The sequence below is a fragment of the Cyphomyrmex costatus genome, unplaced genomic scaffold, assembly GCF_001594065.2.
Source record: "Cyphomyrmex costatus isolate MS0001 unplaced genomic scaffold, Ccosl1.0 scaffold59, whole genome shotgun sequence".
Classification (NCBI taxonomy): Eukaryota; Metazoa; Arthropoda; class Insecta; order Hymenoptera; family Formicidae; genus Cyphomyrmex; species Cyphomyrmex costatus.
This window is the reverse complement of record NW_017280071.1, coordinates 13,639-32,599: the sequence shown is the minus strand read 5'-3', so window position 1 is coordinate 32,599 and position 18,961 is coordinate 13,639. Positions and strand designations below refer to the sequence as shown.

General features: G+C 37.0%; 2 protein-coding genes across 4 annotated transcripts; one reads left to right on the top strand and one right to left on the bottom strand.

The window, feature by feature from the left end:
- Positions 1–371: 371 nt before the first annotated feature.
- On the bottom strand, positions 372–3,259 carry LOC108779380 (digestive organ expansion factor homolog). Of its 3 annotated transcripts, none has more exons than XM_018546787.1 (2): positions 3,184–3,259; positions 372–2,798 (listed from the first exon to the last, which is right to left on the bottom strand). In XM_018546787.1, the coding sequence occupies exon 2, from the start codon at positions 2,750–2,752 to the stop codon at positions 419–421; it is 2,334 nt and encodes a 777-aa protein (XP_018402289.1). In that variant the 5' UTR covers positions 2,753–2,798; positions 3,184–3,259; the 3' UTR covers positions 372–418. The 3 variants fall into 3 exon arrangements, with proteins under 3 accessions (XP_018402289.1, XP_018402288.1, XP_018402290.1); XM_018546786.1 differs by having other exon boundaries at positions 3,008–3,220; XM_018546788.1 differs by lacking the exon at positions 3,184–3,259 and adding an exon at positions 2,873–2,933.
- A 3,299-nt stretch (positions 3,260–6,558) lies between these two features.
- LOC108779378 (WD repeat-containing protein 20) lies at positions 6,559–10,720 on the top strand. The gene is made up of 3 exons (XM_018546782.1): positions 6,559–6,980; positions 7,920–8,111; positions 9,023–10,720. The coding sequence occupies exons 1-3, from the start codon at positions 6,711–6,713 to the stop codon at positions 10,583–10,585; spliced, it is 2,025 nt and encodes a 674-aa protein (XP_018402284.1). The 5' UTR covers positions 6,559–6,710; the 3' UTR covers positions 10,586–10,720.
- Positions 10,721–18,961: the final 8,241 nt, after the last annotated feature.

The window sequence follows — 18,961 nt, the reverse complement described above, 5'->3', positions numbered from 1 at the left end:
CATCAAGTATTTTTATATATAGAGTATTATATTGACAATTAGAAAAAAACTCAATATTATTTTTGTAATTATTAATATTAGAAAGAGAAGTGCGTGCAGCAACGATAAAATAGAAATTCATTATAATTCTAACGTATTTTTTATCACAATTGAAATTCATTCAATAGATGTTTTATGTAAATTTTTTATGATTAAAATAAAGATTGAAGTAATTATTTTAGATTTTATTTACAAAATAATTACTTTATAGCGTTCACAGTTTTTTTGAACATGGCCGGAGACGCTACCGCGTCTCCTGATTTACAGCAATAGCATAGTTGTATAAAATAACGCATTTATTGTAATTATTAAATTACTTATAATTATCTTTTCGCGTGATATACACAAATATAAAAAAATTATTATTATCAAGCTATTCTTAGCATTTAATTGTGTGTACTTTAGAGTCTGATTCTATCATTTTAGTGGCTCTATTCTGACCCACTATTTGGGCGAGAGATATGGCGTCAAATTTGTTGTAAATGACGGTTACAGACATATTGTACTCCGTGCCGGAACGTGGATTCTGATATAAATTGTTCATCAGATTACACATTTCGCTGTAGAAATGTGGATAAGTTGGTAATTGGTAGAATATAAGGTGACGGATACCCTTTATCCTTGTTCTGCGCCAGAAATGCCAGCGTTCTGTATAGAGGAGAAAATGCGCATCGCTGTGAAAGAACATATCCCTCGCTCGGGCGACTTTTCGATCCTGGGTGTATTCGCTGATCATCGTAAAACTCATCTTCTCTTTCATCATACGGTTGCGCAGATATACGAAGTCGAAGTAGCATGGCACGTAGATTAATGTGTGATTGTATATAGGATCCATGTATCGAGGCAGTATCTCTTTCAGGAAGAAATCCAGCCTGCTATCGATAGCCTGACAAAGATCAGAAGCGTCGAATCTATAAAAGACCTGTGGAACTTTAATAGTCACGTCATGAATCGAGCCTGGTTCCAATGCATTCGCCACTTTCACCTGGCCGGCATAGTTAAAGCATTTCTTGATCAGCATTGTGTTTATATACGGTGTTTCGATACTAGAGAAGATCAATGTTTGTCTGTAATATTTTGTCCAGCCATTCCCACACCAACTTCTAATTCGGGGGTAATCGATATCGTGAGATTTCTTGAGTGTCAGATGCATGTAATCTAAAACTTGATACAGATGATCCCAGTTTTGCATGAGAACGATGTCTATCTGATCCATGATCAGTAACTCTATAGATGACAGAAAATCATAGTCTCTCACCGTTTCGCCCTCTGCACCTACTACTCTCCTGAGACCCAACGGCGAACCGATTATAATGTCAGAAGAGTAGAAATTTGTGTACAACTTGAGAGTTTTCTTAGTAAGTGCCATGCCTATCTTGAACTTGTCGTCAAGATTTCCTTGCAAAGACAGTTTGTAATCTTCTGGTTTAGGATTCTTCTTAGACATCGCTAATTCGTTTCCAGTAAAATCGTCCATGAATCGCAACTTATTGATGACAGAGCCACCTTTGTCTTCTCCAAACAAAATTGAGATAAACATCTCGACTATCTTCAAGCAAGAATGTTTGAATGGCACTATTATGAGTACTTTGGGCCTAACTAAACCCTGATCCTTGTATTCATCTGGAACTTCTCCCATGCCACTACGATTGGCCTTTGCTAACTTTGCACTATGATGTAGTATTTTTGTCCGGGTCTTCAGAACGTGATTAATTACATGCAGGCAATAAACGAATCGTATTTCATCGGCATTGGAAAATGTTCTTCCAGGATAATGCAAGTCTTGATAATTATTAATTATCGAAAACAATTCCCTTTGAAGAGGAGTCAAAGGTACAGAATCTTTTTCTATAGTAGCCTTTATATTCTCATAATTAGCTTTAACCAAATTATTCTGAATCTGTGATTTTACATGCAATTTATTCCAATCAACGTTCTCAATTAAAGTTGGAATATTACCATAATTTGTATATTTTTTCTCTTCATCATCCAGAAGCTTTTTGACTTTTACTGCCTTGTTACTTGAATCTGGTTTTGGAATTTGACATACCAGATTCCCCAATGTAGGCCATGATAATGTCGTAGTTTTTGTAATTTGTGGTGTTGCAGATACTACTTTGTACAGTTCATCATCCATATCATTACGTAAATGCAAAGAGAATGGATCTCTCAAATGACCAATGTCTTCTTGAGCAGTCTCAGCATCTTCATAATCATCTTCTTTCATCCTAACTATAATCTCTTCATCCTGATCAGAAGATTCTTCATTCGCTTCAGATTCTTCACTCTTTTCTTCAACGTTTTTCCTTTTTATTTTCTTAATTTCTTTTGTTTTCTCCTTCTTGTCTGTTTCATTTTCATTCTGTGCATCAGAATCTTCGTTTTCACTTTCTGAACTTGTTACAACTGACTTTCTTAATTTTTCTATTAAATTTGTGTGTTTATAACCAGATAACTTAGATATATAAAGCATCCAAGGATCAACTTCTTCCTCTTCAGAACTATCTGTTTCCTCTAATCGCTGGCGAATCTTTTCTTTTTCCATTATTCGCCTGCGAGCTTCAATTTCTTCATTCTTTGCATCACGTTCTTTAATATAAGAAGCTTTTCTAAGATTGAATTTTTCTTTTTTCGGCTTTGGTCGTTTTTGTGCATTGCGTTCATCAATTTTTCTCTTTTTACCATGAAATGACCGCTTTCCCATCGGAGCCATTGAAATAATATAATTCTGATTTGTTATGTAGATTGTGCATGTATTGCTAGAGAAAAAGAACAAATATGTATACAATAAATTAAAAGTTTCTAACTCAATGATAATACAATTTATATTTACTTTTTTATTTAAAATTTGATTTTTAATAAAAGTACTGCTACTTTGGCTAGCGACATGTCACAAGAAATAGCATAACTAATTTAACCTAATGTTAATTTTCATTGCTTATTATGTAGATCTGACAGATTTCCTAACCTCAATAGTCGTTAACTTTAACGCTCGATATCTCGCTTCGCAGGGCAGTCCCGGACTTTTTTTTGCCAGATTCTTTTATTTTACACAAAAACGCGTCGAATGAGCCTAATTTCATCAAAATCGGAGGTGAGGTAGCTCTTTTGTAAAGAATTACCACAAATTTTCAATAAACCTACCTTAAAGTTTAGAACAGTGATGCGATTATTGCGATTTCCAAATTCCAACCCGCTTGCAGCTGTGGCGTTGCAGGCGTTAGTGGCGATGTCCAAGTCTGTTCTTTTTCCGTTTCTTCTCTGCCAAGCGATCGAGTATGATTGGTTGGATCTATAAGTAATAACCAATTATGTTCAATCGTTCGGCAAACGTATCTAGCCTCTTTGCTATTTTGATATGATCAACGACATGATTCGCGAATCGGAGTTCTGACGAACAAAATTCAAATGGCGATAAAGTGAATCGTTGAAAAGGAACCGAAAAGGATTTGATTCCAGCGCACTGGTGGGGGCAAGCTTATTGTTAGTCAAGTGCGGCTAAGTTCAAATAGGATCGCGCGGAGAATGCGTTAACGGTAAACTAGAATAAAGTTAAATTTTTGATACCATATGAAAAAAATTAACGAATTTGAATTGAACAAGAAAGAAAATTATTTGTGAATCTAACTTTAAAAAAAATTAAAAAGATTGATTAAAATTTTTTAGAGCTTTTGTACTTGCATGTACAATAAATGTCGAATCCAAAAGACATATATATGCATATGCTTTCTTTAATAAATCTTAAATTTTAAGATTTAAATTCTAAATCTTAAGTATTTCTCCTGAATTAAGATGAATAATTAAGAAAAATAATAAAGTAAAAATAAAATAATGAAATAATATGAACAGTAATAAAATAAAATATTATAAAATATAATAACAACTATAATAATAAAATAAATAGAAATAATTAAAGAAATAGATAGAGGTGCTACAATTGTAAAGACGATATTTGATTTTAAAAATTAGAAATTACACTAACAATACAGTATACACAAACCGAATTACTTGAAGAAACTTTTTAATCCACATTCTAAGTGTAAAATACGATTAAGATCGGTTTTATTAACAGCGATTAGAATTAACTACGCTCAGTTAAACCTTCTGCGGTCAGTTAAAATTATTATTATATTTTAAATAATAAGTATAAACACGCACAAAATTTAGAAAGTAAATAAACGTGTACAATCTAGAAAGAGACGGAAAAATAGTTAAATTGGAATCAATTAACGCGTTGGCGAAACTTATTGTACTTGATTTTTGATAGATCGGCGTGTAACAATTAATTATCTAGCTCGTAATTATCTCTGGCAAATTCAATTCTGCAGTGCTCAAGTTTCACGGATAAATTCATCGTTACAAGACGGTGGCTTTCAGAAGACAAATGAGGAGGGGGGGGGGGGGGGGGAGAGAGAAGGAGAGAGAGAGAACTTACTGCTATCCGAAAGCAGAAATTTATCCGAAATTGCGCGGTTTTGTTTATATAATCGTTCATCCCGTTGTCGGCCGATGACGTGCGAACGACGACATAGAAGAAGGGATACGAGCGGGGGGAAGCAGGAAAAAGCGGACGAAATTAATTGACCCTTCGCTCGCGCTTGTTTACAAAATATCCGGTCCCTAAACAGGGCTCGCACGAGCCGCGGCTGAGATGGATGATTGCCAATTTCACTGCGCGCGCATTACAACGAAGCGTCAGTGCCGTGAAGGGAGCGTAATATCCCGGTGATACGCGCGATCGCGCGCAAATGCGCTATCACGATAAACTGGCATTCTTTTAGAGTATATAAATTTTTCTTACAAGTTCTCATATAATTTTGTACAATTTCTGTATGATTTAATTACTGTTTAAAAAATTTTTCAGATATTTTTTATACGAGTTGTGACACTTTTTAGAAATGCTGAGAATCTTTTATAAGACTAAGGAAAAGACATTTTTCAGAAATCTTCAAAAATTTTAAATATGAAAAATTCTTAAAAATATGTATTATAAAATATTGTATTATAAAATATTCCATATAGCACAGAAACTAACATTAATATTGTTGCAACGTTTCTAAAATAATCTATGCTTTGTTTCCTTTAAACACCAATCGTATTATTAAATCTTTTATCCGTAATATTTTCAAAGAAAACATTTCCATTCAAGTCCAAGAAAAGAGAAAATTGCGAGATGTATGAATGATTCGTACAAAAAATAAATAAACTTATATTTCTTGTTGCAAGAAATCTTAAACTTAGGTATTCATAATCAATTCTTATTGCATATTTGAGACTGTCTCAAGTATAATTTTAAGATATCATAGTCATAAATCAGAGGGCTGTATTAGCATCTTAAGATATTATTTAATATACATTTTTAAAGATAAACCACAATAAAAAAATACAAATCAGAGCTTAAGGGATCAATAATACGGTAAATGGAGCGCTATACAATTTAATTAATTATAATAAAACACGTTTGGATTAATATTTGAAAACGGATTAATATTTTTGTTCGAGGATCGACAAAATTAAAATCGCTGTTAACTAATTAAACAATTGTATGGCGCTCCATTTATCGCGTTGACTCCTTAAAATAAGGCTCTAATTTGTACTTTTTTATTTTTAAAGAATACAGGAGTTCGCGTCAATATAAATTTATTTATTTATTTTCAATTGTATTTAAATTTTTTAAATAAAAACGGATTATAAATACACCGCCTTAACCTTTCACTGTAGGTCAAAATGACCCAAGCATAATTTAAACCATTTCAAGAATAATAAACTAAAACAAAAATTAAAAAAATGTTTTAAATAAACAACTCATTTTCTAAAATTAACGTGTTTACGATTTTTATTTATTGTTAAAATTAAATTTTTTATTACAACGCCGATTTTCTTAAAGGATGAAATTATATACTGTGTAATTTTTTGAAGTTAATAGAACTAATATTATTAATTTAGTGTGACAAACAAACCCGAAAATGATTCGGGTCTTTTTAATCCAGAGTAATCATCGTGTGATTTTTTGATGTCGAAATTGTGCGCGGGGCGCCGATAAATCTGGGAGCAAACCTGGCAGCGCGATCCGCCGCCACCGTTCGACGAGCGCACTACACAAGCAGCAGTTCGTTCGTACTTCGTAGAATTCAGAGTATTATTTCGAGCGCCCTTTAACCGCGTTCGTGCTGTCGTGCAAGACGGAGAGATAGAGTGAAAAAAAAAAAAGAGAAACGGAGCGAAGTCCAGCCCAGGCGGTCGGTGAGGAAACGGTTATTACAGCAGTCTCTCGCACTGTCTCGCTGCACGGTTTGTCTCTGCCCTGGGTTTCCCGGCGTGGCTCTGCCAATCGTGACTGATCACAGCCGGCCCCGCCGGCGGTGGAGCTCGCTTCGCGCGCGTGAAGTTGTCTCTGCGGACGGGCGAGGGGAGCCACGCGCGAGCGACGACGAGGGAGTCGGGGAGTCGGGTGATCGTACGACGGCGACGCACGCACCACGTACGGACGGTCGGTCGGCTGGACGTTCTGTCGATCGGTCGGACGCTGTCGGTCGGTGGTCAACACGTCGGTGTGACGACACTGACGACGACGGGCCAGAAACGAAGGCGGCCTACGAGCGATATTTCCCTGCGTGTCTGATGAGCTCCTCCGTTGCGCCGCTGTTGCTGCTGCTGCTGCTGGTGGTAAGATGGCTGTGCAGCTGGACGGTGGAGGGAAGGAGGACCTGAAAACACAATTCGTCACGCGGGAGGGCACCTACAAGCTGATGACCCTGTCGGAGTACTCGAGACCGAACCGAGTCGGCTACACCAACAGCCAGGGCAGCGCGTCCGTCAGGGTGTCCTTCGTCACGCTGCCGGACCCAGCAGACCCCACGGGTGCGCAGGGCCTCGGTGACCGAATGTGCTTCAATTTCGGCAAGGAGCTCTACGTTTACGTCTACCGCGGTGTCAAGAAGGTGAGGTATAACCCCGTGCGACGATGGCGACGTGTTCCGATGTATATACTCAAGCCGTTGTCGGTTGCGACCTAACCTCGCAAATGTCGAGAGACCTCCATTTTTGCGGACTGGCTCGGTTTTGCCGTGCCTCGTCCTCCGCGACGACGAACGCGACGTTGAGAGCTTTTTCTGGGGTCGACTCGCGTCGTCGAATCGTTGCTGCCCTCGTTGCTGCCTTTCTCCACTCCTTTTTTCCCCTCTTTTTTTTTTACTCGTCAACGACAGAACTGACGGCAATCATTCGCGCTGACATTTCTCAGAAATATTTAGTAATCATATATCTAAATAGTATGATACTGCTATCTTAATTCTCACAATTAGTATTTATTGATGGAATCGTTAATTTATATGTAAGAAATAAAAATCGACAGAATTAATTTATTAACATTTCCTTCAAAAACTATAAGCTTTCGTAGATATTTGAAGTCAGCTCTGAAAAGTTTTCGAGATAAGAAAATCAGTTTCGCGTAAAGGAGGCACGGCAGTGTCGCGCGCTTGGCTTAGCGCCGAGACACTACCGTGTCTCCAGATAGGTATGTTTTCTATAGCTGAAATAGTATATCTTTTTGAAATTTAAATTGTTTTCTATGGTTGAATGGCATACACTTTGAAATTTAAAGTAAGATAGATATATATCTGATATTCGGTGAAAGCAAGAAAGAAAGTTTTATAGTGCACGAATAAAAAACAGACCTAATGTGAAAAATAAGTGTATGTTTGATTAAAGTGAGAAAGTTATTTTGGAACGTGATACAAAAATAAACATATCCAATATAGTTTAAATAATTTATTGTATATATAGTTGTTTCAAATTTTTGTGCACTAGAAAGTAAATTATTTGTCAACTGAAAGGATTTGGTTGAAGAAACTCGACATGACAGTGTTGAAATATTTCAGGCTGTAGACTTGAATAAACCAGTGGACAAAAAGTTATACAAAGGAACTAATCCGACCTGCCACAATTTTAATCAAACAACAGCAACTGCTGATAGTGCTCCTTTGCTGGTGGGATTTTCCACGGGGCAGATACAACTGATCGATCCGATAAAGAAGGACAGTTCTCAACTCAGCAAATTGTACAATGAAGACGTATGTAAAAGCAAATTTAGCATGAAATTTCTATTGACACAAATTTCTATCGGTTACATGAACCTCAAGGAAAACTTCTCATCTGCATTTGCATTTGCTAGAGAGAATCATTTCTTGTATTATCTGTTAGCTTACGTACGGAGATAAATAATCTCTTTGTTCAAACAATATTCTCTATGCAGCTAATATCAATTGTAGTTTTCTGGTAATGTGTATAATAGCTGTCAACACTTATTCATTCTTGATGATATGTCTGTGTTATCTTATTGAAATATGATAAACTGGAAAATAAATGCTGATTCAGGATACTTTGTGCTATCCGCTGCATCCTGCAATGACTGACTTAATATTTAGCAGCGCATTATCTGGGCTATTCTATGCGCCGATAGGACCACGCACTAATGCAATTATATCTCAATCAAATAATTAAGCTCAACAAGCAACATTACATAACTTTCCGCTGTCTTCTTGTGATAGAAACAAGCCTTAATGGAACAACGTGCTGCCTATTTTAAATACATTTTGGCCTCAATGAATGTCGGATAATTCATTATACGCATACACAGTCACGCTTTTTGTAAAACATTTTTAATACTTCAATAATGTCTAAGTCTCTAAGATTATCTTCAAATCACCAGTATTATTTCCTTTTTATCTTTGTTTATCAATCGAAACATTAAGATAATAATATAAAAATTTATTTTTTAGTAAGCTTTATATCGCTACAAAATAAGAGAAGTGCTATTTCAGATAAATTAATTTTTATTAAATATTTTTTTATAAAACTTAATAGATAATTTTGGATAAGATTAATAAAGTGTAAAAAGTTTTTTGTGGCACTATTATTAATTTTGCTTTATTTTAACATGAGAATATTTTTGTTATCTTTAATAAGAATGTTTACATTTCAGAGGTTGATAGACAAGAGCAAGGTGACATGTATAAAGTGGGTTCCCGGCTCGAACAACCTATTTCTGGTCTCTCATAGTTCCGGTCAGCTGTACCTCTATAACGAAGAGCTGCTTTGCGGCACCACTGCGCCGCACTATCAGTCATTCAAGTCGGGTGACGGATACGCCATATATACCTGCAAAACCAAATCCACCAGGAACCCATTGTACCGATGGGTAATAGGCGCGGAAGGATGTTGTATAAATGAATTCGCCTTTAGTCCGTGTGGCACGAACTTAGCCGTGGTATCACAGGATGGGTTTCTGCGTGTTTTTCAATACAACACTATGGAACTGGTTGGCTCGGCAAGGAGCTACTTTGGTGGCTTTTTATGTGTGTGCTGGTCACCGGACGGACGTTACGTGGTAGTAGGCGGCGAGGACGATCTGGTGACTATTTGGAGCTTCCACGAGAAGCGGGTTGTGGCGCGGGGGCAAGGCCATCATAGTTGGGTGAGCGTGGTTGCCTTTGATCCATACACAACATCCTACGGTGATCACGATCCCGACTTTAGCGGTTCGGATGACGAGACGACGATGTCGCACAACAATCATAATCACTTCCATGAGAAGTCGCACCGTCTATCCACGACTTCGCAAAGCGGCGTTCACTCGAATCGCAATTCCTGTAGCTCTGAATTGAGAATGTCGGGCGGCACGTGCTACAGGTTAGGCAGTGTATCGCAGGACACCCAACTGTGCCTATGGGACATCACGGAGGATGTATTGAGGCAACCGGTGTGTGCCAAGCAAAGACCCTCTGCGGCGTGCAGCACCAGTGGCGGTACCTTGTCGTCCTCGGGCACGTTTAATAGTGGCAACGGAGCGGCGACAACGGCGAATCATCATTCAAATTCGAATGCTAAACATAATAATTCAAATAATGTAAACTTCAAGGAGAACGCGAGTGGTAATAACGAGACTAGTAATAGCAGCAGCACGAATGCCGCGGTAGCGACCGTGAATTCGCTGACGCAGAGGCTAGCGGGTCTTGGCTTCGGCGAACGTAAGGGTGATAATCACAAGAGAAACTTTAGCCTCACTATGCGAGGTAGCGGCACAGGTGCAACAGCGACGACGATCAACAACAGCACAACGACAGTTGTGCAAAACAATGGTGGCGACAAGGCGAGCACCGGCAATTCAACGAGTACGACGAGTAGTAGTTTGAATAACAGTGTCGGTGGGAGTTTAGTAGGTGGGACGGGAAGTAAAAAGGTTAGTTCCGTGATGGACGATCCCATGAGGTTGATAGGGACCGCCTGGTGTCCCAGGTTCGACGAGTGTCCGGTCCTCGAGCCGCTGGTGTGCAAGAAGCTGGCGCACGAGAGACTGACTGAATTAGTATTTAGGGAAGATTGCTTCGTGACGGCGTGTCAGGATGGATACGTGTACACGTGGGCGAGGCCCGGCCACATGGTAGGTCCTCTCACGATAAGCAGCACCCTGCACAGGCCATCACACCATCATAGCAACAACCCTTACACTAGTAATATCAATTCCATGCGATGTAACGACCTCTGATGTAACCCGTTATTTCCAAATCGTTATTTAGCGAGTCTATCGAGTAGAGTCTGTTGATCGGAAGATCCGCGAATTCTGTACATATATACGTAGAGTTAGAATCTAGAATGATGTTATCGTGATAAAAGTGGCACAGGAAAATCTTGTAATGCTTTTGGATAGTCTTCCCTTGCCTTTGTGGTGACGGAATGACATCTTCCAGACAAGTGATTGTTTTGGTTTGGAAGTATTAGAACAAGAAATACGGACGAATTCGGTATTATCTTGCCGGGTATTTGATATGACGATCGCGTCGCCGTTATTTAAGTTTTATATATTACAATCAGTATATTTAATCTTAGAGAGTCCTTATTCGCATTTAAATTTACGACCTTAGGGTATGTTAATAATTGCGTTTAAATTCTGCTAGTATTGGGAGGTGCCATCATAGAAAAAGCATTGAGGACTTTTTTTTAGTATTTTTCTCTAAGTTTATATTGTGTATATGATTACAGAAGTACATAGACGGACGATACTATGAGTGAACAAATTTGTGATTTAAAATATATATGTTTTTTTTTTTCGGGCAATTTTGAATCACAAGGCATCTTTTTTATATTATTAGATATATTTTTATATTTTTCTACGTACTATGAATATCTTTCGGACAATCTTTCCGGGATGCTTCCCGGACTAGATCAGAGAAATCGCAACATTTTCGAATACAAATCTATTACTCAAAATGCATGAACATAGACATTTCAAGTGAAGTAGTGTAGAGCGCGCACATACATTGTAATATCTTTTTTTTTCGGATGTATTAATATAGTTTTGATTAATATGATTTTTTTTTTGCGAAGAACGGAGGAACTTTAATTTATCTCCTATTTAGATGTTATCAATTCTATAACTTGGTTAGTGCATGCGCTGCAAATAAAAAAAAACTACTCACACTATATGCTTAAAGTTCATTCATAGTATAGGCTGTCGTTGATATCTGTGCCTAATGATGGTCTGGTCAAGATATATTCTCGCGATGAATATTGCAGAATTACGCGAGCTATATAGGATAGAGATTGACTACCGATATATTTATGTTTTTTGGTTTGCATCCTTGAGAGCAATGTTGTTTGAACCCTATGAGGTTTCGTGACAGGGCAGGCCCCTTTATTAAAAAAAAAACTTTCTTCTCTGTAAAGTGTTATTTAGCTTTAGCCGATCATTAATAGAGAAGTCAACGAAAAAGAATTATTTAGCCAAACTGTCGTCTCTCAAACTTATGATGCGAGAAACACTTAATCCTTTGTTGAAAACGATGAATTTTGCCTTGTTGTACAATAAAGCGAAAATTTGAATGAACGATCGCTGCTTGCTTCCCGCTTGTTGAAATTTTGTTCAATCAAGTGCAATGCAGAAGCTCCAGGGAGAACGGCCGGGGGAGTCTTTTATGCGACACGTACATATGCATACGTATATACATATGTATGATGACACATGTAAGACGATGTTTATTTACAGTTTGCCAAGAACATCGCATGTCTTTTTTTCTTTTCTTTCTTTTTTACATTATAGGTCCCGATATTAGGACTCGAATAGTGTTTCCTGGGCGTTTTGCATAGAGCATTTGTATCACGAGAATATCCCACACTCTCACCTTTTCATTTAACAGCCTTGACCAAAAGTATCCGGGACAGCCTCGTTAAATTGCGATCAGTTAAACGCTAGCCAACGTTTGCGAAGTGGAATTACAAATATACCATAACACAATTATCGAGTGTACAAAGAATGTTTTAATCACTGCTGTTAATTTACTGTATTATGTTGAGAACATTGTGCTGTATACAATTTAATGAAAGCGAGTCTTTCACGCTTTTGGCTAACGCTGTGAAAAATACTTAACTAATTACGGAGTTATTTCGCGATGAAATTCATTACAGCGTGCGTTGCTTCTTTTTCTAGTGTGATTTATAATTTTAATAGCGCGACTTATAATTTTAAATAGCGCGTCTTTTATAATTTTTAATCGGATGATGCTTGCGCTTATTTCTCAAGGCCGATAAAGCATTAATTCCTTTTTCTCACTTTTGATTGATCGGAAAGATTAATGTTCTGTACCACGCTTTGGCTGATGCAAGAGAATATCGTGGATGAGACTTCCCTGAGTTATCGCATGGTACGTATGACTTATCATTTTCCGTTCTATTTTGCTTTATTTATCGCTTGATCGGACTTGTCATGGAAGTAGAATAGTGTACACGCTCGAAATCATTTACACACGTTCTTGTCGAGATATTTCTCGACGGCGCTTCTGAATTTTATATCACGATTTGCACTATATCTTTTTGCTCTCACGCACTCTCTCTTGCCAGATCTGCATTATTCCCGAAAAGTTTTCGCAAGACAGGAAAAAGAGAATTATACATGTTCGGACCGTTTAAACTTAAACTATTCATGAGTCACGTGTTTAACACCCCATTGAATGAAGATATAAATTCCTGATCTTAATGGAGGCATAAGTTATTTATCTTAATCAAATATAAAAATCAAATATTCTAAGCAATTGGATTATTAACATAAAATTTTTAACTATTAAAAATTGAATTATTAAAATTCTTTCTATAGCTCTTTGCTCATTCAATTGTCATAAATGTCCATAAAAAATAAAGCTCTGGCTTGGGATGGTAAAGGATGCGCACGAGATGCTTTTTGGGAATAACGCGTGTTTTTATTAGATGACTTAGATGATCGGAAGCGCGTTATTCGTATCGCCGTGTATCAACGATGTGGTTCGCGTTGTCTCTAATTTCAGCCAGGAATCAGCCAGGTCAGCGGTGCCGCTCTCCATGTGGTCAGTCCGGTAGAAGGCGGTGGTACCATAGTATAGCCAGAGCCGGATACCGACGCCGATCTACGAGGTCACCAGGGACCGCAGGGATCGTCGCGGGCGTCCGAGGCACAGCTCCAGCAGGCGTATGCACGCCGACATCATCTATACTACGTCTGGCCGAGCGAGAGCTACTCCGGTACGATTTGAGCGAGCGGTTCAAATTCGTCATCGTCGAAGAAGTGGACGAATTGAAATGGAAATCCGTCTCATGGGGGATTCGTCTTAGCGAGATTGGACGTTTAATCTCGAATATCGGACCTTGAAATTCACATGGCTCGTTCTTTGGATCTTTCGGTATCGACGTTTTGAATCGCCATATCTATTTTTACTTTCTATTTAAATTTACTATTTATATATCTTTAAAAAGAAGATAAAAGAAGAAAGTAAATTGATTAATTTAATTGCTTAGATATTACAACAAAAGTCTTAAAAAAGCTAATAAAAAATTTAATGTGATAAAAGTTACAAACTAGTTATTTTGATTGTTTTGATGGTTAATCCTTGACAGCAATAGATTATTTAAACTCGAAGCAAAAATTTTAGAAGGCTGTATATTGATATTATGAGATTCTAAATGGTAAGTTCTAACAAAAACATTAAATTTCTCTCTATTAAAATTGCCTTACGGCAGAGATCTATGTGCATTCTATATTTTAAACAGAACTCGTTAAAACTAAGGTGTAGTTTTCACGCTGTAGTTGAGGATTAACATCTTAAAGAGAAACTTGATTTGACTGCAGACTTTATATTTTTGAGCAAAAAGATCTTATTCTTTTTTTTATTTATTTAAAATCGTTTCATCAAAAGGGTAAAATGAGAGGAAAGAAAAACAGCCAGGAATTGAAAGATACCGAATGTTAATGTTCGATTTCAAAGATTAGATAGTCAAGCTCACAAGGTGGATCCCTTTATGAACTTCTTTGGATTCGCCTATACGTTTTGCAGCTCGGGTTAACGCTTAAAGACACATACACACATACGCTTTCGTTTCGGTATAAGGCCGCTCTTCCGGTGTTTATCATTTCCTCTTCCTCATTCTTTCCTTTCCTCGACAGCGTCGCGGCAACGACGACCACGACGTTACGCGAGCCCGCGGCCTCTCTTTCTCGGGGAGATCCGTGAATCAGAAGCAATTTGTGTATACATGTACATATGTACACGTGTGTATGCCCGATGATCGTAACAGATGCATTATACCATTCCAAATAAAGTTTCGCGGTAATATGTATATGCGTCTCAGTTTGTGAAAACTCACGGCGGGTTCTGGCGGTACAGAGCGCCTTTTCGTGTATTTATTATTTGAAGCGTTGAAATTTATATAGACCTAAGCCACGAAGAGAATTCTAGGACAAGAATGGATAGTCTATATATATTCTAATATATAAGTGATTCGCTCTAACTTTTGCTCATTGCGATGCCATAGATCGAATTGCTCGAATACGTTTACGAGATTACACACTCATTAGAAACAATGTCCTAACATTTTGCACGTTCCTTTGTTCCGTCGCTTGGATAGTCACAGAAGTAGCTAGAGAACATTCCCCGATAGAAGTTATTTTGTTAACTTTTCATTGAAAATTGTGACTTGGGTCTCTATATCACTCTCAGTGCTTCATTTCGGTCGATTACTTCGAAGGAGATATTCCGCAAGGCGATACTAGCTTTTAATTTACATATAAATACGTAGGATTTACATTACATTGATCACGGAGTACGACACTTTAATTTACGTTATTGTAGACCAGCTGTCCATTTTTAACAGCTCATTTCCCATTGATTAGCTTTAAACGAGCATTCCTGCACGATTCAAGGATTAAGTATCTATTGTTATCATATTTTCGGGCTTTTATACGGGACGACGAGGCTCTTTAATTTAAACCTTTGCGCAATAATTCATCGCAGCACTGTTTAATGAAATTTTATTCACCTCTGATAAAAGATTCGATGCAAAAAGGGGTTGTAGGTGAATCATCGGAAACTTACATTTCGTTGAGAAGGATTTTATGTAAAAAAAATCGATATAATGCTCTTTAAAAAGGTGTAAATTCCATACACGCGTCTACAAAGTACAAAAGAAAATTGACAGAGAATATTTTTTCTATACTATCCTTTTTCAGATATAAATAAGATATTATTTTAGTTTTTTCAAAAAGAGAGGTTTCCGTCTGTAGTACCTGCAGCTTTTTTATGTCAAGTCTGAATTCTTTAATGTCCTATGACACACCACGTTCCGTGACATACCACGTACGCATCAGAAAATCTATTCGGGACACTGATATATCGCACCGATAAGACTTTCCGTTTCGATATTTTTGCTCTCGTATGGTGGGTTTACCTTGCCCCGAAGCACGACGACATCGTATTATATTGTTCTATCAAGTGCAAGCTCGTTAAAGGTATGCTGTGATATGTGTGCTACTACATGACGATATACTTGACAAATGATCCAAACGATGAAGATTACTTCCAAAGATCACTCCGCCGTGCACCGAATCGGACTTGTGACACCGCTGATTAGTTTCTTACTATAGGTAACAAACGAAGCCGGCCTGCGACACATCAGACCTACTATTTCATCTAACGATTTTGTGAGGAAAGAGACGGATGAACTTGAACGAATTGACGGAGATTCGTGTCTGGGATCGTATCTAATCTCTGAGAGATCTTTAATCTTCCATTATCTCTTTCTATTTATAACGACATAATACGAACGCAGAAACAAAAAGTTACGTAACATTAATGCCGAGAGAGAGAGAGTATAATAAATCTATTTTTTTTTATCTCTTATCTCGTCTGGTAAAAAAATTGAAGTAGAAAAATACATGGAAAGAATGATTTTGCTGAAATATCTCAAAATTAAGTTAGATCTAAAAATAATTTTGTTTAGATCATTAAAATAATTATATGTACTTGCTGAACCTTTTAGAGCGAATCTTACTCTTAAAGACGAATTTAAAGATTGAAAATTGAGCCACTTTTTTTCGTGATTGGCTCAATTTTCAATCCTTAAAATGAGATTCTACTCTAAAGAGTTTAGAGAGTAGGATATTTATAAACCTATATAATACAGATCATCATAGATTTCAGCAATATTTCGGTAACATTGCAAGCATTGCAAGTTTCTTGCTGTATGAGTTCGGTTGCTAGAATGGCAAAACTTTATACCACAATGCATCAATATTTACAAATTATTTTGATAATTCGACAAAATAATTTTCAGATCTATATCTAATTAAATTTTTAAATACTTAAGCAAAACTGTGTGTGTGTGTGTGTGTTCTTTTTGTGCAGAAGAAGACTCAATAGTCACATTTCTAACATGAAAAATTCATCACCTTGTAAAGAACGTACTGGTTTCAAGTTCATCCTTCCTTGCGAAGAAGACCGCGATCTACAAAGTTCCTATTTCATAAGCTAAACGGTGAGATCGAGGGTGGATTTCCCGGTGGGGAATGCGTCTTCGATCTCTGCACAGGACGGACGAAAAGCTCGCCTTCCAACAAGGCTGAATAGATTTTCGGATTCTGCATGGTGGACGCGCGCGTGAAGAGACGGATTTTGACAATGTGTGTTCAAAGCGACTGCAGGGCTCGCGATTTCGTATCTTCCGGGCACGGGTATGGTCGAGTTATTCTTATTCGGAAGTCCGCGGCGCTCCTAATAGACAAAATATGTCTGTATTTCATTGATTTCAGATGCGATTAGTGAACTGTTCTGACGACACCGGGTGTCTCTTGGACTCGCGATCGACGTTCTCGTTATTGTATAAAGAGGAAACTTTCTCCTCGTCCGAGACGTATCGAGATGAAAATAATACGAATAATCGCGGTATTATAAATCACGTTAATAATGAGTCACGCCGCTCTGTAATAAGTCACAGGTAACACTCACGAACAATTTAATAACTACTTCGCCTCCCAAAGTGCTGCTAACAAGAGATACGTGGTTCATTGCTAAAAGCAGTAAGCCGTATCTAAAATAATTATAATATATATTATATAATTTCGAAGAACTCTGTAATACACATATCATTTCTTCACATCCTAAAACAAACTTTTTAATAATTAAGAGAGGTAGTAACTATTTATTTTCAGTATTGAAAGCACCAATAACGACAGTTTTTTAAATATTTTTAATATTTAAAATAAATATCTTTTAATGTTAAATTCCTATATAGGTATTAAAATATTGTAATATTCCATGTAAAAAATTTTTATTCACGTCTTGGAACTGTTATTTTTATTGAAAAAAATGCTTTCGGAGTAAGAAGATAATTCTGGATAGCGCGTTGAAAGCGACAGTATTTTCTAAATCTTTTGTCAGGGGCATTTTTGGGTGATGAAAGAATGCCTGTGTTTGATTTACTTTGGACTCGGATCAACCAGCGTCATTCCGCGGCTTGGAAATAGGAGGACAGATGTTCCATATTTTACCACATGACACTTCCTTCCGCTTTCACGCCTGCGGGATGATTTTCTCGGTTGTTCCCGTATCTCTCGAGATTATCGAATTGTGTACAAACGTAATAACATTTACATTGCACAGCCGGTCGACGCAATTGCGCGTTTATTGTCCGCAATTTCCGCGGGAAAGAAGATGACGAAGGGATGTAAAAAGAAAATCGCGATCACGATTGCGTGAGAGAGCGTGCTCAATTCGGATATACACATGTATGATAGCAGCGATTGGTCCAGCTGATTGTAATATCCTCAACGCACCAACGAGTCTAGCATCTCTCTGGCAATTTTTTATGAGATCTTTCCACGCAAAGAGCTTTATGGCATCGCGTCAGATCTGTACTGTAACTTCTTGGCGCATTTCTCTTTGTTTGTTTATAAGCGTGTACATTCTTTGTAATTGTAAATGAAAAAAAAACATTTCATTGTTAAACGCTTGAATAACTTATTACCCTGCTTTTGGTTGATTTCCCTCTTCCTCTAGAATACTTTTCTCTTTCCCGCTGCGATCATCGTGCAAATTATTACATAATTAATCTTTGTTTAAAGTTTGTAAAAAGAACTTTAGAATTAGCAGAGCGCGATTGTACAAAATGTTAAATTTTTATCTCTTTGATTTTGAGTTCATTGTTAAAATCTCCTTAGAAAAAAAATTCTGTAAATATTAATTCTGATTCATGTTCGTTTCAAAATTTCCTTAATTGGTGTATTATATAATACATATTTGCGAGTTCAGTGTATTTTATAAATCAATGTATCTTTGCTTAAAGTAATTGAACGATTCTTTTTTATTTTAAGGTAAAAAGTTCGAGAACAAGAGATTAAATACGTAATTTAAAATTATGTAAAATTGTGAAACAAATGGTTATAAATAATTTTTTATAACATAGATGAAAGAAATATCCACTGGATCCTTGCATACCGATTAAAGACATTATGGAGCAAATACCGATTAGGGTTTATACTTAAGTATTTTTGTTTAAGGGGATTTTCTTAATAAACTTAAAATTAACGAAATAAAAAAATAAACACTTTATACAGTGATAATTCTGA

What these genes read in the sequence shown, in the direction of transcription:
- LOC108779380 (XM_018546787.1), bottom strand. Translation starts at nt 2,752, where the DNA reads ATGGCTCCGATGGGAAAGCGGTCATTTCATGGTAAAAAGAGAAAAATT.
- LOC108779378 (XM_018546782.1), top strand. Translation starts at nt 6,711, where the DNA reads ATGGCTGTGCAGCTGGACGGTGGAGGGAAGGAGGACCTGAAAACACAA. An exon ending in TCTACCGCGGTGTCAAGAAG is followed by an intron (nt 6,981 to 7,919) that starts GTGAGGTATAAC and finishes GAAATATTTCAG; the next exon opens with GCTGTAGACTTGAATAAACC. An exon ending in GCAAATTGTACAATGAAGAC is followed by an intron (nt 8,112 to 9,022) that starts GTATGTAAAAGC and finishes TTTACATTTCAG; the next exon opens with AGGTTGATAGACAAGAGCAA.